Here is a 26,351-nt window from a genome sequence, read left to right on the forward strand (position 1 = left end):
TCCAATCAAATGGAAGTTTTCAGAGTTTTTTTTTTTTATTTTTGCAAGAAGCAATTAAAACAATTTAAAGGAAAGTAGGAAAAATAAACTCAGCAATGGTTTACACGGTTAAGTTACAGTTGGGGCAGATAGAGACAAGGAGATCAGCTAGAAGTCTCTTACAACATCTGGACCTGTACTGATAAGAGTTTGATCAGGATAGCATTAGGAGGGATGAAAAGGGAAACATAATTGGAGTGGTTTTGAGGAACTGTCCAAGTTTAGTGCTACTCGAATATGAGGCACAAAGCAAAGGAAGATTCAAAGATGACTCAAAAATTTCTGACCTGACAGATTTTTAAAATAGTAATATTATGAGTAGAAACAGGTAAGTCAAGAGGGCAAACTGTCAGGGCATGAGGTGACAAATCTGCTTCTAGACATCAAGTTTGACAGGTTGACATGACTATTTGCTATTTAAAAAAGTGAAGTATTGTTTTGCTACATATGCATAAAAATGTTCTTTGTGCCCTCTCCAACTGTGATGACTTATTTAAAAATGAAGAGTCATGAATTAAAGTTGTATAATAAAATAACTGAATAAAAATATGTAAGTCAAACCTCCTCAAACCAGTAAGATAGCCCAAATCCTTCTTTAATAAACATATTTTCTTGGCATAGGTTAGCCATTTCATCTATATCCTTTTCTCTGCAAAAATCTCTATATTCTTTGATACAGAAGCAAATCTGTAAACTTTTTTATATCACCTCCCCTGTCTTTATATATCTAAACATAGGTGCCCAGTAAATACCAACTTTTCTGGCCAATTTGCTCATGTATGGTAAGTAGTACTTAGAAGAATAAAACTATATGTCACAAAATAATTTTGTTATTCTTCTGACACCTCTCTAAATAAGATAATCCCTTGTATTATAGCATCAATAATACTGAAAATAATTTCTCCTAGTGACAAAGCATGAACATGTGTCTAGTAAAAACTATGTCAAAGTCAGACATTTGAATTTCATTTATAAGAAAGGGGACACGTAGCTTTATACAATTAAAACTCTGCAGAAACCACAATATATTTTAGTTCTTAGCACATCCGTACCTTCGAAGTTTAGAGTTGGTCATTTTTAATGCCTAGAATATCACATTCCCATGTCCTTTACCTTAGAGTAAGTGACCCTCTCTAATCAAGTGAACCACTGTGATTCTCATCATAAAAAGAAATTATGAAGATTTTTCAACAATAAAAGCAGTAATATGTCTTCTCGAAACCCTCTGATCCTTGGCCATCTTTGCTCCCTCAATCCCTGTCAACTCAGCAACCAATATTAGCCAATATTGCCAAAGCTAATCACTTTCTTTGCTACTTGAAGACAAGACAGCATCTGACTCATATCTTGTCTCATTGTTTGCTAGCAAATAAACAAAAAACTATATTATTTGCTTGCTCAGACTTAACAATAAATACATTGCTACAGGCTACTTGCATTGGCAATGTGCTATTTCTGCAAAACAATGAAACTGACCCAAACTATTAGAAATCCCAGTGTCCAAGACCCTGGATGGGTATGCCTCTTGCTGTCAGAGCACCTGTCTGTGAGTGATCTCTGAAAGTTGGAGGCAAAATCCTTAATCACTGAGTGGTAGGGATAAAAGGAAGGGATGCTTGGAAGACCTTCATAATCTATCATGGAGGCCACAGTTGGAATCCTTCTTTGCCTAGCATTTGGATATTCCCGCAGAAACAAATATTCTTTTAGTGAAAAGTTATATTTTCTCTTGTTTAGATGATAGTTGATTGGAATTTTTACTTTTACTATTATCACATCATTAAGTAAAAAAAAAATGATGCATAGAAAAAAGAGTGGAAGAGAATAGGTCAAAGATTAACACCCATTAATCTAATGCATTATATTCAGGAACTAAATCATTAGAAGCCAGGTAAGAGCTAGGAGAGTTGACTGATAAAAGATAACTCTAGGGGGACAAGACATACCAATTCATATTATTGTTGTTCGTTGAATTTATGAACATAAGTTTATTACTCACAGCCACCTGGGGGAAAATACACCTAATGGAACAAGAAGTTTCCATAAGGATAATTTTTCCCACTCTGAACTTTTTCACACCTTTAGCCCTTTGTTAGAATCCCTCTCTCTGAAACTCTCTTCCTGTCTCCTGTACTCACCTGATTTCTGCAAGGTCTTCAGTTTCTAGATTAAATGTCACATTCTCTGTCCACACTCTCTACAAATCTCGAAGAATTAGTAGCATCTTATTTGTTTCTAAAGGATGTTAAACTTATGACCCCTGATACATTCTGTTATGGTTATCTATCCCTTCTATTAGACTGCATAACTCTTGAGGTCAGGGAAGCATGTCATCCATCTTACCACCAGCACTAAACCTGCCAAGTGTCTGGGACAGAAAAGGGCCCAAAAAAGTCTGTCAAATCCAAGTGGAAAGAAATATATGTAATTTATTTTGTTGAAGGTGGAAGCAAATATCTCTCAAAACACATCTCTGTTAGTCCTCCTCTACTAAATACTCCTTAATTGCTCATCAAATAAACAGTTATTCTTAGAAAATATAAGTACAGGAAGAACTCCATTAAATAGTTAACAATATTAAGTATTTTCTATTCATTTGATTTTTTATTTTCTAAACTTCTAATTATCTTATTTTAATAAAACTTTATTTCTTTATTGCAATTACACTTTTGTTTTTTTACTTTTAATATTTTTAATTTGATACTTTTGATTTAATATTTTAATATAACTAGGTAGTTTTCTTTGATCAAAAAAATAAAATAAAACAACGTCCTGAGTGTGACATTCTCAGATATTCTGCTACTAATTGAAAGGTTACAGAGTTGGGTAAGACAGGGACTTGCCCTTGAGAAATTCACAGCTTATTAAAAAAGACAGACTAGTCAAAATAAATAAAACATAATAGGCTAAGATCTCTAATATAAGTACATAAGAGTAGAAAAATATAACGATTTGGGAATGACTTACAATTTAATGAATAAAAATAATGATAAAATACTTTAATTCTTATATTGATATTAACCTCTACTATTATTTCTGGATGATCAATTTCTTAACATGTAACACTCACTGAACCTATTATGTACCAGGCATTATTCTAAATCCTTCATGTGTGAATATATTGAATTCTCTCAATAGCCCTCTCTATAAACAATATTATTACTCCTGAGGGAACCAAGGTAGAGAGAGGTTAAGTAACTTTTCAATGTTAAAAAATCAGTATTGGTAATTTGGATTGAAATTTAGCAGGCTGGTTCCAGAAGCCCAGTTCCTAACCATTATACAGACTATGAGCTCAAAAAGCAAGTTTTATACATCCTAAATCTATTCTGGTTATTTTATATGACCTTTTGATAGAAATTTTCCAAGTCTTAGAAACTCAAATTCTCTCTAGAATACTATTCTTTGACATCCTAACGGAGGTGACTTTTTGTCTCTGTAGTTCATACCCCCACGCTTCAAGAATAAAAGGTTATTTGTGCCTCTATCACATTTTACAGACCCAGTAAAATGGCATAGCCTTTATGAATGTAGATTTGTTAATTGGGTAAAACAAAAAGAATGTTGTGTACAGAAAATTAACAACTGGGTTCTGTATTCTCTTGCCTTGTTGTAGCATCATAGAACAAGTGATTTTAGTTTACTTCAGGCAGAACTTTTCTAAGATTGTTAATAAACTCCACCCAATACACTCCCAACACATTCCCAATCACCATTTAAATAAGGCATATATTTGACTTTAAAGTAAACATCTCAGTGTAATTGATGAGAAGGATTATTGTATAAAAGATAACTATTACGGTACTCATGAAAAATGGCCTACCTATGTTCACTTATTCATTCATTTGTTCAGCAAATATTTTTAATAAACATCTCTCTATAAACATTGTATGATGCTAAATACAGGAAGTAAAAAGGTCAACTAAGATACAATCTTATAAAAAAATGTAAAATTTCTCTGGAGTAATATCTACTGTGAGCAAAGTCAAATGAAAAACAACAAAGTAAAAAAATTATTTGAGATATATAGGATTGATAATGGCTAATTTTCAAGATATACAAAATGTTTTTATAAATCAATAAGGAAAAGCTATGGAATGCAATAAAAAAGGGGAATGATATGAATAGGCAACTCACAAAAAATGAACTATAAATAATGAGTATTTGAAAATGTGATATCCTCAATATTACTCATAATGAAAAAACTGGAAATATAAACAACACCTTGCTGCCCTCCATAAAATTAGTAAAAATATTAATCAGTTTTCTACTTCTCAAGGTTGGCAAGAAAGAGGAAAACACTCATTCTCCTACCTTACTGGTAAAATTGTAAAATGCTGCAGCATCTAGTGGAAATTAGCTTTTTGTCTGTTGCACTATGGGAAGCAAGTAAATGTTGGATTAATGAAAAAATGTAAGTCTATTCTCACAGATGCCATCCTCACATATATAATTTCATATATAGATACCAACCAAAGTAACTTTAACAATCGAATTAACTTCTGACTTAGATTCAGTGCTTTAGCCAGAGCCAAAATTGGGAACTCCAATATTGGTGTCATAACTTGGACAGGTTCTAGTAAAGTCCTGCAGAGATCACATCTTCATGGATTATCAAGAATGTGAAAGACACCCCCACAATCTCCCGCAGGCAGAAGGAATAAGGCAGATTACAACTAGAACTGACCTACAATAGAAGCAGTTCCCACAGAGTTAGCAGCAGCCTGATGCCCAATATCTCAAGCCAAAGGTGATCTTGGCTTATACAGTTTGAGTGGACTGGAGGAAGTCATCCAGGTAATAAATGGCAAAGCCTGAACTAAGCTAGGAGCACAAGCCATACCTAAAAGAAGAAGGATTGGGGAGATATCAAGGATTTGGTCACTGTATGGATGTGAGTGTAAGTATCACGAGGCATATAAATGACTCCCAAATTTTTGACTTGGGAAATTGGAAGATGATGGTGCCATTGTCCTACACAATGAATAGGAGGAAGCATTGCTTAGAAGTTTGTCTCTTAAGCCAGAACTCCTCAGTTGGGCTCCAGATTTTATTGGATACCAACTATGTGACTCTAGCCAAATTAATTAATTTCTCTTTGCTTTGATTTCCTCATTTCTAAAATATGAATAATGATAAGATCTACTTCATAGGACTGTTATGAGGATTAAATAAGTTAATATATTAGTGCTCAGTACAGAGTGCTTAGAACAGTGCCAAGCACATAGCAAGTGTTATATAATTGTTAGATTACTAATAGTATTAGTTTAAGGACTTAAAATATTTGTCTTCTTTGAAAACTTATAATAGTGATGTGTCTACATTCATCCTCAAGACCACAGACAATGGACACAATGATAAAAGTTGCTGATGCACTCCGGAGACTGTGGCTCAGTTGGAATTCATTCCTCCTCAGTCAAGGTAATGAACAGAAAGAGTTACAATGTGAACACACCTCTTGTGAAAAAAAGCTCTCTTCCTCCATGATCTATCATATCTCTTATAGGCAGGGAGCATCACTACTCCCCTAAATGACTCTGTTTCAGACAAATGGTATATTTAGGATGCCCTAAATATCATATGAACCTTGCCAACCCCATGTCCTTCCTCACATTTGTGCCTACCCTCTTTATCATTTACAGCCTGCAATCTTACTCAAACTCTTCCTCCTTTACTATTTTATGGCAAAGCCCTCTCCCTTTTTTAACCTCATACCAGTAAGAACTTTTCTATTGTTCCATCCAGCCCTTCTTACATGTATCTATTTTTGTTTCATACTATACTTTCCTAAGTGATTTTTTAAAAAACCAAACTTGGGGTAGGGCAGGGGGGGATAACCGTCTTTACTACTTTGCTACCTCTGTGTTAGTTTTCTTCAGTATAATGCACAGTAGATGTTGAATAAACACATCATCATTGATTGAATGATAGTTGTAGTTTTCCTCAATAGAAAGGAGAATGACAAAGACAGAAGGTAGGTGGAGATTTAGTTGAAGTTTCCAGAATTAAAACAAATGTCATTAGAGACAACTTCTAAAAGGGTTTGCCCTCTATTCAGTGTACGTTAGTTCTTATGTTCTTCAGCTACAAACCTCAAGGTCATTCCCTTTCTCGTAGACTTCACTGCCATATTCATGGATCTCCTCTCCCTCCTGCCTCTAGTCATCACCCTCAGGAACTTCAACCTCTATACGGACTATTCCCCAAACACCCAGCCTCATAGTAAGTACCTTTACCTACTTAGCCCTAGAAATCTTCACTCATTCTTCACTTCATTGCTAATACATTTTATCACACCAACTCCCTTCATTAACCTAAGGATACCCTGGTAGTTGCCATACAATAACAGTTAAAAATATGGAATCTAGCGTCAGACAAACCTGCCAAAATCTCTATTTGGGAACTTACTAGCTCTGTAAGACCGAACAAGTTACGTAACTGTGAGAAGCAATTCTCCGTGGCATTTCTGCACATCTTAGATGAGGTTTTGCTCTGTACTGTCTCTTCAAGGATGTTAGTATAGCAAACAACCTTGGGAAATACAAAGAGTGTTTCCCACTGATGTGAAAGGCAGATTTGATTTATCTCCTCACCAAGATAATAAAGATAATTTCTCCTTCTGTGGCAATGTTGGACAGGTTTGCTAGAAACCTCTTATAAGATTGGGGGTTTCCTAAGCTTAGAGTTCCTCTGTAGTGACACAAAACCCTACATGCAGCATTCACCAGGGCTACTCTCTATCATCCCAATGGGACGTGAGGGGCAAAGGAACATGAAGCTCATGCCACTTGCTATACCACGAGTAATGAAGTAATCTGTCTGTCTCTGACCCAGGAATGTTTTGTCCTCTGCTAGCATTTATGAACATGTGGCTGGTTAATTTGTTAGCTTGTGAGAAAGGTAAGATCTCAGACTTTCCACAGTTCTTAATAATAACCTCTTTATGCTTCAGTATTCCTTTTGCCAACCCACAAAATGGAGAGAAGATGCCTATCTCACAGAGTTAGTATGTTAATTAAATGGAAAAATGAGATAATATATATACAATGCTTAAGACCAGTCTGAGCCTCATAACTGAACTCTACAACAGTTTTTGGTGACTTCTGACTGCCTCCTTGCCAGTTCTGCTGGCCTGCTCTCCGGCTCAGTTCTCACTGGTGGTTTTGCAACACTGACCCCATAAATCATCCTCTTCTTGAAAGTTCCTAATCCCTTGAAATTCTGTGACTCTGGTTTCCTTCTTACATTTTTATCCTTCTCTAGTTCCTTCCCAAAATGTCACACACACACACACACACACACACACACACACACACAGGAATTAACAAAGGAGAATGTTTTACAAATGTCCTAAGATGGTCCTAAATTTCCACAAAATGTTAATTAGCAATGCAACAATAGCAGCCTACAGGTTTTTCTAAAATGGAGGAAAGGAAAAGCAGTAATCAGAATGAGGGGATGAAGAGAGTCATAAGATCTTTATCAAAAGGAGATAAGAGTTATAAGACACCTGTGACATTCTGTGTCACTCACTTATGTAGATGGTCAATATTTATTACTCTATTATTCTCCAATGCCTGATCTTAATGAAATATTTGCAAAAAAAAAAAATTACTAGAAAGAAAACAAGAGAAATGGTGGCTGTAACCTACATAACCAAGTGACCATCGAAACATAATGTGGAATGATGGAAATACAGTGTGAAAAGAAGACAAATTTTTACCATCAACAGATCCCAGGGAACCCCAACTCCAGCTTTTAGTAGTTGTCAGAATGTGGGTGAGTTCCTTCACCTCATGAAACATCAGTTTACTCACCTCACAAATGAGGGAAGACCATGCACCTTGAAGAGTTGTTGATGGGTTTCCTCAATAAGTTGGATCTACGATGAGTATGACTATTGCAGGACCGAAATACTGAAGAATTACTCCTTCAGAAACTCATATAAGAGCTGAGGGATATTTCTGAATATTTCCCAAAAGAATATAAAATTTTGCAATGTAGTATTATACTTGCCAAATATAGCACTATAGAACTTAAACTCTGGCTTCGTGAAAATTCAAAGTATAGAAAATTCCTTAGTGTTAGACTTACGTAACTCAGTGTCAGCCTTAGATAACCCCTTACTTGACTTGATAAACTTACCTGTAACAAAAAATCAAAGAGTGCTAGCTTGGACCACTCGTGGTGATGTATTTCAGTACAACCCCATTCAGGCTTGGGTACTCGACCATTCTGCCAGCACTTCTGTTTCAACAACTGTTGGTAAGTTCCCCAGGTGAGCTTAACAGAAGAGTGGGTCTCATTACTTGTTGGAGATAAAGATGAGTCCCAGAGAATGAGAGGACATGGGCGGCCATCTACAGAATCAAAAAAAAAAAAAAAAAAAACCAAACTCGCTTTAGCATGTTTAGCATGGCTCAGTATGAGCCTTTAGGCAGTCCCTCACAGCTTCACCCTCTCACCTACCAAAAAAGTTTGATTAGATGATATTCCATGGTCCCTGTTAGACAACGAAAGGAAAGATTTTTGAGACAAGACCTTTTATTGATGTGGCGCAGGAATAAGCCACTAATCACCAATAACAATGTTCTGGTTAATGTGGTTTTATTCCACATCTAAAAGCAGCCACCACAAAAAGGGAAAGAATCCAGTCATTTATAATTGTCTATTCAGTGTCTGAGAGGGGCTGCTCTCTCTTTGTAATAACAACTGTCTGATTTTCTGAGGCCATGGAAAAAGAATTTTTTGGAAGTCGCAAATTTAAAAGTGAAATTGTATGGCTCACACCAGCTACTATAATCTCCAAAGAAAGAAAAAAGAAGCAAGATGGAAACTTTTTTTTTTTTTTTTTAAAGATTTTATTTATTTATTTGAGAGAGAGAGAATGAGAGACAGAGAGCACGAGAGGGAAGAGGGCAGAGGGAGAAGCAGACCCCCTGCTGAACAGGGAGCCCGATGTGGGACTCGATCCCGGGACTCCAGGATCATGACCCGAGCCGAAGGCAGTTGCTTAACCAACTGAGCCACCCAGGCGCCCCGAGATGGAAACTTTTTTTCTTCTCTGAAGGAAAGAGTAACGCTCTTGGCAATGGATCATTTTTTCACACATAACCTCACAAAGTGCATTTAAGCAAATGCATTTCTTCAACTGCAAGCACATAGATGATATGTAAAAAAAAAAAAAAATCTGTCATTCTAATTGTTTTTGTCTCACTCTTGATAGTTTAGAAATGTCACTGCTAGACTGTATAAAGAATGATGAGCCCAAGTGAAGTTATAAACAGGGAAGACCACGAAGGTCCATTATATGACACTTCAAGCTTAAAACCAATGACATCACTTTCCAGTCCCCATTTCTGACAAATAAAGTCACTGAGAGATGATGTTAAGTGGCTTTGCTTGTAAGTTAAAAATCAGAATGATGCTCTTGGGGAAAAAAAGAAAAGTCACAAAGATCTGGAAAAGCCCACTAAACTCACTCTTAACAGGCCTGGACAACAGAAGCCTCTGAAATTATGACTGGAATGTCTAAGACATATCACAGGAATTTTTAAAAACCTTTTTAAATAACCTGAGAGGCTCTCGATCTATGACTGTATTCCTTTTGGATAAAGACATTTATTTTTACCGTCTTGCTTGTTTGCCTTTTGTAGAGCTCTTATCTCTGTCTGGCCTTTACCACAGGAAACAGTCACCTTCTCTAACCTCTCTTCAATTTGCTGTTACAGTGACCTCAATAATTTTAGTAGTGTTCTCTTGATCATTCGGATCCCCTACATTCCAGTTTTATTCAAAAGAAAAATCTTCCTCCTTTTAGCCTTGCAATTTCAGCCTGGGTTTGCAAGAAGTCCTTTAGATTTGGGGAAGTATGCTACCGTCACCAACACACAATCAAGAAAAAAAATAGAGAAAGAACATAGATCTAAAAGACATCTCCCCTTTTTCTTTCCTTTGACTTTCCTAAATGGTTCTGGGGCTGCTCGGACCTAATTGTCTTCTTAGGTATAAGATAAATATAAATTATATTTATATAATATAATATATATTTTATATATTATATTATATATATTATATATATAATATAATATATTAATTTTATATATATTATATATAATATAATATTAAATATACTATATATTATATTATATATAATATAATATTATATATAATATTATTATATATAATATATTATATTATTATAATATTATAATATTATAATAATATATTATATATTATATTCTTAATATTATATATAATATATATTTATATAGTAAATATAATTTTAAATGAGTGGACCCCAAATATGACACCAATTTAACAAATAATAATAGTAAAGTCCAGGTAAAAGCAGTCCATCGTGAGCGGGACACATGTAGAGACCAATGTAACCAAATATGAGTGGAAGACACAACATCGCTTTCAAAGACATGCGTACTTCAGACTTCGAAAGATAAACACCAAGGAGTTCTACCCATTGGTGTCTCTGGACTAAAGTTATACACAGACAGCACTTTAGATTCTGAGGGCTAGGAAGTATTCAAAGGGAGTTGAAACCTAATCCTGAACCTCAACAACACAAATCAATACAGGAGACAGACAGGCGGGCCGTTTCCTCAGCAATTCACATGAGGCCCGCAGAGAAATAGGGAAATGATCTACATAAACAATTGAAACAGTTAACCTTCTGGGCTGTTTTTCCTTTCCTTTAAAACGTTTGTTTCTTATTTTAAAGCAATTAAAAGCAAATCTACTCATTTTGGGAAATGTGGAAAAACATTAACATGTAAAGCTAAGAAAACAAAAATCATCTATAAGCTCCGGATAGGAGCTTAGTAATTGGTTCTGTGATTTATATACTGACTTCTGGTATTTTCCCATCCCTTTCTTTTTCACCTCAAAATGTACATTGTTTTTAGAAATTTAAGAAGTAGAGCTTCTGGTGAGAGCTGAGGCTCTGGAATCCAACAGATCTTTTGAATTCTGGTCACATTACTTCTTTGCTTTGTAACATTAGACAAGTTAAGCAACCTCTCTAAGCCTTGCTTTCATTCTCTGTAAAATGGGGGTGAGAACGTGCCTTCCCAAACTGGCTTTTAGGATTAAATGGGCTCTTGCATTTGAAGCCCTCAACCTGATGCCTAACATATATGCACATCCCAGAAAGCTTCTGCTATAACTATTATTACATAGAGACATGATGCAATGACACAATCCATCGGTCTTTGACTGCCTTCCTTTGTTTATGGAGCATCTACTATGTGTCAAGCATTATTCTAGAAACTGAACCTAAATAAGTTAATAAATAAATGCCAATTTCTATTTATCTTCTTGGCACTGACACTTCCACCGGGGGAAAGAGGCAAAAATTATGCAAGGAAAATGAACTATTTGGGACTGTCTCATATCTACAGTTTGTCATGATTGTTTTACTAAATATTTTACCACAAACACTTCTCTTATAATTAAATATTTTTAAATGGCATCAGTTTAACTGTCATACAATAACCTAGCCTAGTGGTCAGCACACTCTGTCAAAGGTAGGTAGTAAATATTTTAGGCTTTGAAGGCCGTCCGGTCTCCATCACAACTACTGACCCAGCAAGTGTTGAACTCTCCCATAGCACGGAAGCAGTCAAAACCAGTATGTCAACAGATGGATGTGACTGTGTGCCAATAAAACTTTATTACAGACATTGAAATTTGCATTGCATATCATTTTCAAGTGTCATAGAAATGTTATTATTCTTTTGATTTTTGTCAACTATTTAAAATTGGAGAAAGCATTTGTAGCTCACAAGCCACTCAAAAACAGGCAAGGGGCCGTCTTTGGCCCACAGACTGTAGTGTATCAACCCCTGATCTAGTCTTGGAGAATACTGTCTTTCATTTGCCATTTCTCTACTTTAGCGCACTGGATTTTTTGAATGATACATTTTCTATACTATTATTTAAAAAGCTATTCTCAAACTGCCTGCCAAAGGGAGCTTTCAGCTGCTAGGAGTAATTGGTTTTCAATTAATACTCTGGGTTTTTCTCCACATCCATCCATGTCCCCTCAGCAAAATATTCTGAATGCTGACTATAACATAAAAATGTTCCATCCTGCCCTGCTGGGAATCTGTGCACCTCAGGCAAGGGGGATTTCCAGAAGCAAAAAGAAAGCAGGGTGAGTAGCAGTTCTCAGGCTGAGCGTGGGTGCGGTGGTTCCTTTGCACACACTGGTCTCCTTCCTGCGTCTCAGAGCGTATGGCCCTCGAGATAATAGCGGTAGTCAGGATGGCTCCAGATCTCAGAGCCACGAGTACTGGTGTGAAAAGAATTCCACTTTTTATAAAATATGGCTGTTAAAAGAATTAAGTGAACTTTGATAGATCCGAAGGGATGACAGAAAAATAGCCTCTGAAAACAGGAAACTGGTTAAAGCAACTTACCCTGAAGTGTTTCAGAGATGAGGAGCATTCATCTCTTCACATTCAGGTTTGTCAAAATGATGCAGTACTGCACTCTCTAGAGAAATCTTAACAGTGAGGAGATAAAATTCTAACTGTCAGAGTGGTGAGAAAGCAGGTTTCAAAAGATATGTGGGTGCTCATGTGAATTAAAGGTTATACAGCTGCCTTAAAAAAATGAGACTTGCCAGTAAAACTTATTTTTTTCCAAAATCTGAATATTTCCCCTGAATTTTGATGTTCCCCCAAGTCATTCTCTATTCAAAAGCACAAAGAAGACATTCTTTTGAGAAGATGAACGTGAATATTCACTAAGAATGAGTCCTATACACAATCTCCTTTGCCTGGATTTATTAAATGCCCTTCACTTTGAACACTGGCTGCCTGGTTTTGTTGACCTACAGGTGAATGCTAAGCATGCTGGGTGGAGTTGTGAGGGTCTGTCTGCGTTTGTCACTGAACAAAAATAAGTAAAAACATTTCTGAGTTCTGAAATCAAAAGTCCTTTCTATCATATGGGCCAGATTCCAAGACTGTTCCAAGACTCCTTGTGAACAAGACAAAAAGGAAAGTGGCAGTTCAGCTCAGAGCCCTTCATCAAAAACGACTCTCCAAAACCTATTCAAGAAAACAAAAGCCAATCAAAAATTGAAACTCATCTTTGTTATAGGAAATGAATTCTGTCGGGTTCTACCACAACTATCAACAGCACATTGGAGGAAAACCTTAATGCCTTGGATCTCTCATTGTTAAAGGCAATTATTGGTGTTGATGTAACTCAAATGACAGTGTAGCAGGTGTCTAGTTGTTAATGATCCCTTAAGTACTGTCTGCTCTATTTTTCTAGAGTGTCTCTCCCAGTAGGGTTTTGGCAATTAAAAGTATTAGACTGAAGTGAAGAAGCAGGTAAGATCTCTTGGCTTAGGGTTGGTAAATGTGAACAAGTCAGTGAATGTGAGGGAAGGGAAAACAGAAATGCAAGATTCTGGGACAGCCTTGAGGGAGGAGAAAATTGGAAGGATTTGATGACATTTTAATTCTGCTCAGGGTTTTAAATGTTGTTAACTTACTTACTCAAAACACAAGTTTTTACACTCATCCTCAAATGGACCTTTGAGTTCCTGGGTTTCGGACAGAAAGAACTCAGTGAGGCACAGCAAACACAGAGACCTTACAAGATCCCCATCCCAGCTAAGGCCCTGGCCTCAGAAACAGACAAGTTGCACACAGAATGACAATCAGACAAAAATATTTGCCAGTTGAACAAGTGTTTGAAGGGAACAAGTGAAGGACTAACATAGAGATGGAGCTTTCAGTACACAGTTAAGAAATGAAGAAATACAGTGCCCTACTAGAATAGCTCTGTGCTGAAATGTCGCAGTTAATAAGGGGAAGAAACTTCGCTGAAAAGGAGCTAAGAATATGGGTGTGGTAGAAAAAGAAATCACAAATGTTGATTCCATTCCTGACTGATCACTGGTCTCCACAGAACGTGAGCCGAGTCCCTCAGCCACCTTGACTCAGGCACTGAGTTCCCCAAGGTATGAGAAGAGTACCTTCCAAATCTACCTCAGGATTATGTGAGAATCCAATAAAATACTGAAAATATAGCACTGTCAAATATTTAAAAGAACCAAACCTATGTGAGGTTTTTATGATTTAGAAAAAGGAGAGGCAGAATTCTATAGATTTCATATGTATAGGTTCTCTACAGCCAACCAAGTCCTGGATACAGAGACCTGTCTCAGAAATAGATTTCTGGGTGATTTAGACTACATTTCTTCAAACAACAAAGAAAGTGTTTATTTACTTATACAACTGTTTTTCATTTTATAACTTGCTTTCTCTAGGTTGGACTGAGTTAAAATAATCTCCATATTTCCTTAAGAGTTAGCTAAGTGTGAAGCTGAGGAAGCAGGAAAGGAGAATGTCTTATGACTTCCGCCGTCACAAACTACTTAATCTAAATCATCAGTTCTACTTTAAAAACAAAGTGTCCTTCTCTTTTCTGAACCTTTGACTAATGGACAGGAACTTCTGCTTTCTAGGTCTGCCCTGGACTTCTGCTATATATATAAATGAAAATTCCCAGAAAATTCCTGTCTCAGTATTCCATTTAGAAAAACAGAAATCAAATGTGACTTCTGAGGGTGGTGATGATGTGGTCACTGCGCCAGGCTCTGCAAACAATCATATTTTGTGAACAAGGTCCTGGTCACATTGGGGTGACCCAGGCCTGGGCAGTTTCATGTTTATTAATGTAGATAAAGGAGCCATTAATTCCTGCCCAGGGTGACCTTCCTACAATGCAGAACTCATTATATCACTCCCCTTCTTCAAACCCTTCAATGATTCCCCATTATCTGCAAGATAAAGTCCATGTCCTTACATGACATCAAACCCAGCCACTTTGGAGACCACAGCTTTATCTCAGTTCATCCCTGCCCACAACCCTCCCAAACCCTCATCTCCTTCAGAGCTCTGAGGTTTCCTAAGCACCTCTGCCGTCACAAGATTTTCACACATCTATTCTCTCTGCCCTTCCGACACCCACCCTATCTCTCACTCCACCCACAGTGACTTCAGATCCAGTTCTGACATTAGCTCTTCAAGAATTTTTTACAATGCCCCACCCACCACCCTACACACACATTCTGAACTAAATTTTCCCCCTCTATGCCTGCAAGGCCTCCTCAAAATATCTCCATTGAGATACCCTTTTGATATCATACCCTTTTTATATGGTGCAATTGCTTAGCTGTCTCCTAACCTCCAAACTGAGTGTTCTGTGAGAACAGGGACTATTTCTTAATCACCTTTGGACCTCCAAAGTCTGACACGATATCTGCACCAAAGAAAGCACTCAAAAATGTTGGAGAATGGGGACGCCCGGGTGACTCAGTCGGTTAAGCGTCTGCCTTTGGCTCAGGTCATGATCCCAGGGGCCTGGGATCAAGCCCCGTGTTGGGCTCTCTGCTCAGCAGGGAGCCTGCTTCTCCCTCTCCCTCTGCCACTCCCTCTGCTTATGCTCTCTCTCGTGCTCTCTCTGTGTCAAATAAATAAATAAATCCAAAAAAAAAAAAAGGTTGGAGAATGATAGAACAAATTTTTCAGAATCCCTCAATTTTCATCTATAGCCCTGAAGTTCCAAGGAATAGTCAATGGGCTCAGAATCGAATTCTGGTTAATGGGACATCCTTACAGTAAGCTGTGATTGAATTGTCCTCACTCCCAATTGAGTTAAGAAAGATCAGAGAGAAACTTGAGAAAAAAAGGTGAGGACATGCAGAGGTTTCCATGACTTGGTTCCATCTAGCTTGTGCTCAGCAGTCCACTCCCAGGTCTCCATAATCCTGTGAGTCACTGGAATAATAAAAATTAGGGTGGTGGGAACACCCATCTGCCTCTCTCTTCCTGAGCCCAGATCACTGTCATGAGAAGGGGAGTAGTTAAGGCATCATGGCTACATTCAGGAATCAGACTGCAAGGCAGTGGGGAAAGCAGGTTACAACCCAGATGTGTGATTAACTGGAAAAGCCCCAGGCCACAACTACTGGAGGCTAATACGTGAGGTGAGGGCCCATGGGGCACAGGATAGCACAGTGATGAAGAACAAGGCTATGGGGTTCTTCCAACCATGCAACACATGACCTGTGGGCCTTTGGAGGACATGCGTTATCTTCTGAGCCTCATTTTTTCCCACAGAAAATCTGTCTAACAATACCTAATATATGGGGCCATCGTGAAATTTCGTGAGATAATAAATGTAGAGTGCTCAGTGTTCCACAGATGGGAGATATTGGTATAATCCACTCTCAACTCCAAGCACTTTCTTTCAGTGACCACTTTAGGTGCCTGTTTACTTAGTTCAAGTAAATGTTAACCTAGATAAACAAATTAAGAAAATCTAAGCAAACACATCACCAAGAGCTAAATCAGCATTAAAACTGGATGAAAATAAAAGGTAACATTTACCGAGTATTACAATGTGTTAGGCACTTTTATAAATATTTTTTATATCAACTCACTTAATTTTCACAACTTCATGAGGTAAGTACTGTTATCATCATTATTTTTATTGTCATCATCCCTAGTATGCTAATGAACAAAAAAGGTGCACAGCGAGTAAGTTAATTTATCCCAGGTCACACAGCCACTTGATTCACAAGTGGTAGAATCAGGGTTCAAACTCAGGAAGTCTAGATTGTCAATTGCCATGAACTGAATTGTGTTCCCCCAAATTTATATGTGGAAGCCCTCAGTACCTCGGAATGTGATTGTATTTGGAGACAGGGCCTTTAAAGAGATAGTTAAAATGAGACCATTATGGTGGACCCCAATCCCAAATGACTGGTGTTGCTGTAAGAAGAGATTTGAACACAGAGAGACACGAGGGAGGGCACGTACAGAGGAAAGGCCATGTGAGGACAAAGAGAAGGCGGTCATCTGCAAGCCAAGGAGAGAGGTCTCAGAAGAAACCAAACCTGTGGACCCCTTGAGCTTAGATTTCCAGCCTCCAGAACTGCGAGAAAATAAACGTGTGTTGTTTAAGCCACTCCACCTATGGTATTTTGTGATGGCAGCCCTAGAAAACTAGTATGACAATCCACGCCCTTAACTACAAAGCTATTTGAATCAGTGTACGGCTTTTTCCCCATATTTAGAACAGCGCCTTACACACAGAAAGTAAATGTTAGCAATTACAACAGAATATGACTGCAATATTTGCCCATTAACTGAAATTGGAGCGAGGCTGTCTTGTCCTTCTGCACCTGTGTGGCCCTTAGACCAACTCAGAGACGATAACAGATTCAGTCCTAATGGAAAGACCACAACCTTGAGCTCAGGAGGGTTCTGAGTAGATCCTGACACCAGCGGCAGACGGAGATGCCCTTCGGGTCACCAAACTCTCACACTGCCCACTGGTGTCAGCTCTAAAAAGGCAGAGATTCCTGACGGTTTTGTCCACCGATGTAGCCCCCGATGACTAGAAGAGCCGCTGGCACAGAGTAGGTGCTCAATAACATATTTCTTAGAAGAAGAAAAGATGACTGTGATACTGGAGTAGGGAGCAGACTGCGTGGAACTGAGATGCACATGCATCCTTCACGCCGTGGTAACCATTCATCGTCCTTTCCACCCCGGCCATGGGTGGGATCAAGGGACAAGCTGCAGAGGCATGGCAGAGGAGGTCCCCAGGTCCCCTCACTTGTCTACAAAGGTATGTAGTGAGCAAACAAGGGGACACTGGAGCGGATGCTCAGCAAACTTTTGTTCACCAATGAATGAAAAGTATTAAGCTGACCAGCTCAATTTGATTGCTAAAGAAATACCTTAGGGCTTTTCTGATAACACAATGTGCTTTCAGTCCAGATTTTTAACAATAAAACGTGATGCCTACACTCCCAAAGAAAGCTTTTAAGAAAGTTTGCACAAACGTCCAAGACTTTTAGGATTTTGAGTCAATGTGTTTTCAGATTCTGGGGGCATCTAGATTATTCTCATTATTCCCTGCAAAATGTTTCCGTCCTGAGAGCCTGAAAAACATGAAATGGGCAGGTGTCATCCCCCTGCTCTGGCAACTGCCCCATCACCCAGCAAATACGGTGATACCCACATGGACTCGAAAAGGGAGTGGAAAATACACACTGTTTTTCTCCTACTTTATAATAAGACGAGGCAATGCAAGTTGGAAAACAGGGAGCGACTTGGGATCTACAATGAATTTAAATGGAAGTTGGTGGGGTGCCTGCAGTTTGTCATCTAAGCAGCCTTGACATACAGAATTCCTGGAACCAGGCTACCTTAATTCGGTATGACAGCTCTGTGGCAATAAAGCAGCATCCTAAAAATAAAGCATACATAATGCATCTTGCATGCCGGGCATGAAAAATAGTACGATGCTTAAATGCTACCGAAATGGTGTCCCTTGGGATTCATTCACATTACTGTGCAGACTGCTAGGGAAGCTTTGGCAAAGCCGCTAAATCGAAGATCACAGAGGGGTGCTGGGTTTTTTTATGCTCTTGACTTTTATATGGATGTAGTCTGCTTTTCTAATCTTAGGTAAACATTTTAAAATATTTTATTAAAAAAAATTAAATATATCAGCACCATACAGTATCTGGTGACCCTTGAAATGATTTATGACTTTTGCAAGGGTAGTTTGGCAGAAAACATACCAATATGTTCAGTCATGTTTGCATATCTATGATCGTTTATGGTAAAACAAGAAAATCTGGTAAACATCAGCTTGCATTTAAAAAAAAAAACACAAAAACAAAAACCTTGCAGCCGGGTTCAGAGTGGTATGTCATACTTCCTTTATACAAAAATATTACCCATGTTAAATTGTTGAATTGAAAACAGAAATTAAGTAGGAACAGTAGTGGCAAATCAGAAATCACCATGCTAAAATTTGCCCATTTTTGCCACTATCCCATAGTTATACCAAGTTATATCCGAGAGGTGATGTGGGTTAAGAGAATCAACTTGAGGGGGCTTTATGTATCAGACAGAATGGTTACAAATTTCAGTTCCATTGTTTACTAGCTATGTGTCCTTGGGTAAATTTCATAATCTTGCTGAATCTCAGCGTACTCTGATATTTAAAGTATCGATAGTATCTTCTTTACAGAATGATGAAGTGATGCATAGACATATAATGCCAAATGCAGTACGGGAACTGGGTGATGTATAACACGAGATTCATTACAAAGTCACAGATGAAGAAGACGTCATTGTTGCAGAAACCGATTTTTTTAAAAGCCCTTTGATTCTATATTTCCATTCAATTTTGCATTTCCCACATAGATATGCACAGGATGAGACTCTGTTCCAGTGATAATTGCTAGATTTTGTGGGCATGGCACCCCACCAGCACCCCCTACCTAATTACAATCTTGCCTCTCCCCAAGGACACCCTTCTCATTTTCGGGGTTATCTTTGGAGTCGCACCTGTCAGAAAATGGCCTGGTATACAGTACCGGGTCAGTGAGTCCACGAATTTCACATACATACTTTTTTGTATTCAAGGAGAATCACATAGAATTCTTCAAGTTATACAACCAAAAACCTGTCCCAAGCTAACCTGAGCTAGTGGGTCTTTGCTGATAGGATCACCCACAACAGTTTTACTAATTAAAAAAACAAACAAACAAAACCTGAAGATGAGCTTTATAATTGAGACCTTTTGTCTTCAGACTGAATCAACAGAAAGATTCATCTGAGAGGCTGGGGGCAGGTAGATCATCTAATCATAGCATTGGACTCTCTCACATCTCCCTCTGCATCTCATGTGTCCTTTTCACATACAGGCGATTACGTGACTTTGAGCAAAGTACGTAATTACTCCGGGCCTCCACATCTACCTCAGAAAATGTCTCTCATTGAGGATCCACCTTGTAAAATGTTTATGAGGATTTAATGAGATAATTCATGCACGGTACTTAAAACAGTGCTGAGTATATCATAACCCCAACATTACTTTTGCTCTAAAGGTTGTTGCCTCCTTGAGAAAAAAGAGGCCCTCATAGCCTGTACTAGTTCACAATATTAAGTAAGCAGATGTACTAATATACTGCGGTGATGGAGAAAAAAAAAAGTCATACCTTAAGGCCCCTTAAAGGATTTGTTGAAGGAAGCAGATTGATGAAAATAGGAAAGACAAGGAAGTTAGAAGACAAGGAACTCTTTCTGGATAACTAACTCATTGTATGACCTAGAGCAATCTTCTTATTACCTTTTTTCCATCTTAAAATTAAGGTTAAAAAAATTTTTCTACCTCAAAGGTTTCTTGGAAAGATTTACTGAGATAAGCCAAGTATCTATATTTGATTCACAGTACAGACGAACTATGTTCTTGGTACTGGGCATGAATTTATTTTCACAAACATTAATCAACACTCAGAGAACAGAAACAACACTTAGGGCAGGATTACTCACAGGATTTTCTGGCTACTCACTCTCCCAGATATTAAAATACCTATTCTTAGACCAAGCCAGATCATCAGAGAAATATATACCTAAAATAATCCAACAGTTCCTCCTACAGAAAACTCATTATCAAATTACATTACCGTGTGAGGCCAGCAGACCATATTGATGATCCTCACAAGAATAAGCTCTATAAACCTCATTATTTGCATAACACAGAGGTTGCCAAAGACATTTTTCATTACCTCTACAGTGAGTTCTTTATAAGATCCTCCAGGAGAAATCTCAGCCTGACTTTAGAACTAAAAATGGTAGTACTTGTCTCCTGAGTATTGGAAGCAGAAGCAAATACAGATTTACTGTTAAGAGTCAGTGGAACAGGCCAAGAATGTATTCCTGCATTCATTCAAAAATATTTATTGAACACCTACCATGTGCCAGACTCCCCACTAGGATCTAGAAATGCTAAACAAGACAGGAAATGTCTCTGCCTTCACAGACCTAGAGACCAGTGGGAATGGAAAGTTGATTAAATGAGCAACTACAATACAAAGAGATGATATAAAATGAACCAGAAATAGGTCCTGGGCAACTATGTAAGATCTATCACATCCTTAGGCAGACAGGGAGCCTGAAATAAATCTAAGCTTGGACCAAAAGAAGAATAAGAGGATCCTAGAGGAAAATACACACTTCTGTGGAAATTGGGAGAGGAAAGACATGTCAGGAAGAGCCTAGAAATAGGTGGATAGAGATAGATACCAAGAACCTAAGACTGTCTATGTATCTCCTGCCCTGACCAGAACTGATCTGTTTATGTACTTTACATCAATATAATAGCCTACATGAGTAGAATTATACTGTGTAGAGCATTCATAACTATATTTAAATCATGTCATAGACTCCTGAGGAAATTGGCTTGATTTTATGTCTCTAAATAACTACATAGGAGAAGGTATCAAAGAAAACACAAAGAAAGATTTAGTATTGTTTGACATATAATCTTAGGTAACTCATCACACTGAGAGTCATATTGATACAACCTTGTTGGTTTCTTTCCATCACCACTTACGTCTGAAATGAGAGAAGAACACCAAGATATATGGGGATTATAAACCCCTTCTTCAAATTGAGTGCAACTGCCCTTTTTATCCCCACAAATGCTGGATATTCAGGGGTGCCTGGGTGGCTCAGTCAGCTAAGCGTCTGACTCTATTTTGACTCAGGTCATGATCTCAGGGTCATGGGATCGAGTCTCGTGTCGGGCTCCACGCTCAGTGGGGAGTTTGCTTGAGATTCTCTCTCTCCCTCCCCCTCTGCCCCTCACCTCATCTCTCTATCTCATTCTCTCTAAAATAAATAAATAAATTTTTTTTTAAATGCTGGATATTCAGAGCACAGAATAAATATATACAAGGAATGCCGATATTGAAAAGTTTAACTGAGCAATTAAGAGACCAGGGCTTTAGATCTGGTTGTGTCACGTAAAGACATGATATGTGAGGCTTGGAGGCTATGTGAGTAACTCAGTAAACTTGGTACCTCACATTTGTAGTGTAGTAACAAAAATAGACAATATTTATTGAAGATCTACTGTGTGACAATCACTCATTCCATGTGTTTTTCAGGTACTAACTAACAACAACCTCATGAGGTAGGTATTATTGTCCTTTTACAGCTGAGGAAACTGAGGCATTCAGAGATACTGTAACATTTCTGGGTCACATGGTTGGTAAGTTCCTACCCACTACTTTATTCTCCTGACGTCCATCCGAGAGCGTCCCAGAGAACTACCATATTGGAGTACCATGCCTCAGGATCTATTCAAGAATTCACCTTCCCTGCCCAGGGGCCTTTATGACATGATAGTGAATGGCAGTATAGGGTAATAAGAGTGACCCTATGCTACGCCCTGCTTTGTCCAGGACAGACCTGGTGGATGCCTATTATCTCAATGCTCACCAATATCTTCTTTTATTCCAGGGTGTTTTTCCACTTTGGATGATAAGTTATACAGTCACCTAAGCCCAGTGGTTAACAGCTTAAGTTCTGCAGTTTGCTGGGTGTATGTTTGAACCTCAACTTAGCCATTTACTAGCTGTGGAAATTGAGGCCAATTATTTTAGCTAAGTAAGTCTCAATTTGCACACCTACTGAATGGAAATAATAATGGTACCTACCTTACAGCTCAGTTGTGAGAAACATAGGGTCAAGGCATTTATCAACTGTATGAATCAATTAGTATAATGCCTAGCAAATAGTGAGCACCCAAGAAAAGTGACTTTTTACCAACTTTTTATTAAATGTTTGAGAGGTTATCTCATATCAGCATAATCATGGTGGACTATTTTGTGAAGTTGAGACATCAAACATACCTGTGAATCTGAAGCACTTAGACATGGACCAGGATAAGTAAGGAATGCCAAGTCTTTCTAAGTAAATCACTGGTACTTCTAGAAGTACCCATTTTAAGACTAAATTATAATCCTAAAGCCATTGGAAATACAGTTTAGTTCTTGGCCACTCCCAAGAATTTTAATCCTTTCCAATCTGGACTCCATAAAATGCTAAATTTTATGATGACAAAAAGTAAGAAATATTCTTTGATCTTATAATCCCCTTGTGGTCCTTTCTAGCCTGTTGGGCCAGCCTTGATTCATACCAGCAAATTCTGGGATTATTCTGCTTTCAAACACGAGCCACTGACCCACCCTACTTTGTATTCAAAGCCTGGAACAGCCTCAAGACTCAGAGAATATCCTTCATATGGCATGAGCATGGCCACAGACCAGCCCCTTTGCTTGCCACTAAAGTGACTGGTTACATACCCCAGAGCCTGCCGAAATATTTGTCACGTGACAGAGTCTTAGCAATCAGGCTCAATAAATTATAGTCATGGGCTTGAAGAAACCATATAGCTAGTTAGTATATACCGAACAAATTCCCTATTTTCACTTCATTTTCTTTGTAAAATAAGGGGGTTAAATCCATTGTAAAAGAACCAAACAGTCAAATCTAACATGGTCTGGCTCTGGGCCTTTTAAAAAGATTCCATCTGCTGAAGAAAGATAACCCCCTCTCCCCTTCACTTTTTGGATGGGAGATCCCCTTCACTTTTTTAAAAACTCCTAAGGAATGAAATTCTACTTACTTCCACAGTAACCTCTCTAATAATATGCCTGACTGTCAGCAAGTTCTTTGCCTCCACCCCGCTTCCTCTTCTCATCATGCAAATTGCCACTGGCTTTAATTAGATTTAATAAGCCACTGGGAAGTGCAGTGAGGGAAAAGGAGAGCAAAGATTACACAGTGTGGGCTTACCCTTGCATGTTGAGTACAGCGTTTCCCTGGAACGCTCACATCCTACCAAAGTTGGGAAATAAAGAATGCCAAACGTATGGAAAGACACGCTGCTGCTGTCCAAATGTGAGACGTGGGTGGAGAAAATCATTTCGAAAAAGAGAGTGAGGGAAAAGAGAAAAATCAACCCGAATCCCCAACAGCTGCAAATCACGAAGCACGTGAAGCTGTTACCTTGGATGAACTCTGATTTCCTGCTCACAGACGGCAGGGTCCTGTTGAGCCCAAGGATCCTGTCCAGGTGGAAGGCAAACACCTCGCTCATGTCCAAAGGCTGCTTGAGTAGTCCACAGGGGCTGGGGCCACAGCCGGGCACAGAGCCAGCGGCGCTCCCCTCTAGCACCAGCAAGCGCGCGCCGCTTTTGGAGGACACGGGCTGAAGACCTGCCACTGCACCATCCGCCAACAGGCGCATTCGGAGGATGTCTTCTTTGCTCAGCCACGAGGGGGCGCTCTCACTGTAGATCCTGATGTTGCTCTCCTGGGTCTTGCGCCGCTGAAAATCTGAGCCCGCAACGTGCACTCCGGAGCCCCGTATCAGCCTCCAGGGTCTTTCCCCAGCCTTGGCCAGATTTGCTCCCTGGACGTACCCAGGCACTTCAGCATCAGCTGCCCTTGAACCATCCTGTGGCTGAAGGGATGGTCCGACCAAAGCCTCCTGTCCCAGGGCTGGCGATGCCACTGCATACTTCTTCCTGCGCTTGGGTTTCACGGTGCCACGGATATTGGCAGGCTTGCTGCGCTTGGAGCGTAGGGTAATGTACACCACATTGAGCTGCAGCGTGGTCCCATTGCCCTGAGACTCTGGAGGGGCCAGGGTACCATCCAAGGGTATCTCAGGGAAGGGTGCCTCGGCGGTGTCGTGGCTCTTGTGTGGCCCCTTTTCTGCTGCCCTTCCTTGCTGGAGAGAGGCACGTCCCACCTGGCTCACCAGAAAGCCCAGGTAGATGGCGCAGGCAGTGCCCAGCAGGAGGTTCCTCCGGGTCCTTGGGCGCCGGCTGCTCCAGAGTTTACGCACCGGCGGGACACACAGGGAGCAGATGAACCAGTTTATGAGCTGCCCTGGCTTGTCTGGACAGGTCATTTCTCTGCTGCATCCACATGTTGAACAGAGTTTAAAGTCTGCAGTTGGTTCCTGCTGACATGATGCATGGTTTCCTGAATTCAGCTGTTGCCTCCGCTTAGGTATATAAGTGGTCTCCCGTGGGTAGAGTAGAGGTGGAAGTAAAGGGTTGGTGATGAAGTTGGGAATGTTTCTGACACTCGCCACAACAAATCTTTTAAACTCCTCTCGGCCTCCCCAAGGAGAAGTGTGGCTTGTTTCTGGGAATGAATGGAAACAGAGTTAACTGAGTCACAATCTCAAACGAGTTCAGTTCCTCTTCAAGAGTAAAGGAAAAAAGTAACCCTTTCCTTTCATAAATATCACCACCATGAAATTTTTTTTTAATAAAGTTTAAAAAAGAGTAACAGGACAGACGTATAGATTCGATATTCAGTTTAAATTAGTGAAAACAAACCACGAAAATCCAAGAATATTTTATAACTTGTGGCTAGAGTCATTTAATTTGATTCTGAAAGAAAAGTATTAAAATTTGACAAACCCTTTTTGAAATCTAGAAATAATTTCAGACAAGTGAGAGATGGTTTTTAAGAACAATCTATAGCCATCCCGTGTTTGTTTTTTAAAGTCCTGCATTACAAATTGGGCAGAAGCACCAAATATTAACATTCAAATTCAGAAACATATTCTCTTAATCTGATGGTACGATTTTTTCTTCATTCTATGTTTCATCATCCCTAATGAAGAATGATTTCAATATAACGCCATAAATGTCCATATATCTCAGAAGAAGTTATGTTTATTCAGTCACACACACACTCACACACATAAACACAAAACACAAATCCGATTGCTTTTCATTTCTTTTCTTCCCACAAAAGTCAGCTGAAAGAAAATAAAGGGATCTCTAGCTCTATTTTTTTCACATTATTAAAAAGAAGAACTCATAAGCAACCTTACTTACACAGCTGGCCCCATGCTTGGCTCCAGGAAGAATGTAATCCCTGACTGTAATGCAAAGAACTTTTAAAGGCTGAGGCATGTAAGTAGAACATATTTCATGGTCAAGAGTGTTCCACATTTCAAATAGCTCAGCTTTAAAAGCTCCCTTGAAAACTCCTGATTGCAAAGCAAAACGGTTACTTGTCAACTGGCCGCTGGTATCCCAGTTTAAGACGCGTTAGGTTTTTTTGTTTTTAATAGTCTAAAAAATAAACTTTAATTTTAAGATCTGAAAAAACAAAAGCCAAAGCCGTACAGAAGCAGTTTTCATTCAAATCATTTTCCACTTATTTTTAACCCCTGGGAGCCCTCTAGTGTCCTGTTTGGAAACAGACTCAGAAATGTCAGTCTCATGGAGTTAAAAAGGATTGAGAGTGTTTGCTTAGCGGCAGCAGGATAAATACCTTATAAAATGAGGAATGCCGGAACCCTGCTGTCCATCCCGTGTAGCTGGGGATTAGAGCACCAAGGTTCCCAGGGACTACGACTCACCTTACTGT

The 26,351-nt window shown here is 38.9% G+C and overlaps 1 protein-coding gene across 1 annotated transcript in view; it reads right to left on the bottom strand.

Annotated features, from left to right (window-relative positions):
• Positions 1-26,106, bottom strand: part of GASK1B (golgi associated kinase 1B) — a 47,179-nt gene extending 21,073 nt beyond the window's left edge. The window contains exons 1-3 of the mRNA XM_032413071.1: positions 25,810-26,106; positions 23,961-25,109; positions 8,185-8,399 (exon numbers count right to left, since the gene is read on the bottom strand). Of these exons, the coding sequence (XP_032268962.1) occupies positions 8,185-8,399; positions 23,961-25,109; positions 25,810-25,930 (1,485 nt within the window). The 5' untranslated portion in view covers positions 25,931-26,106. The remainder of the gene's footprint in view (positions 1-8,184; positions 8,400-23,960; positions 25,110-25,809) is intronic.
• Between the last annotated feature and the right edge of the window lie 245 nt (positions 26,107-26,351).

Source organism: Phoca vitulina, unplaced genomic scaffold (assembly GCF_004348235.1).
Source record: "Phoca vitulina isolate PV1807 unplaced genomic scaffold, GSC_HSeal_1.0 scaffold14, whole genome shotgun sequence".
Taxonomy (NCBI): Eukaryota; Metazoa; Chordata; class Mammalia; order Carnivora; family Phocidae; genus Phoca; species Phoca vitulina.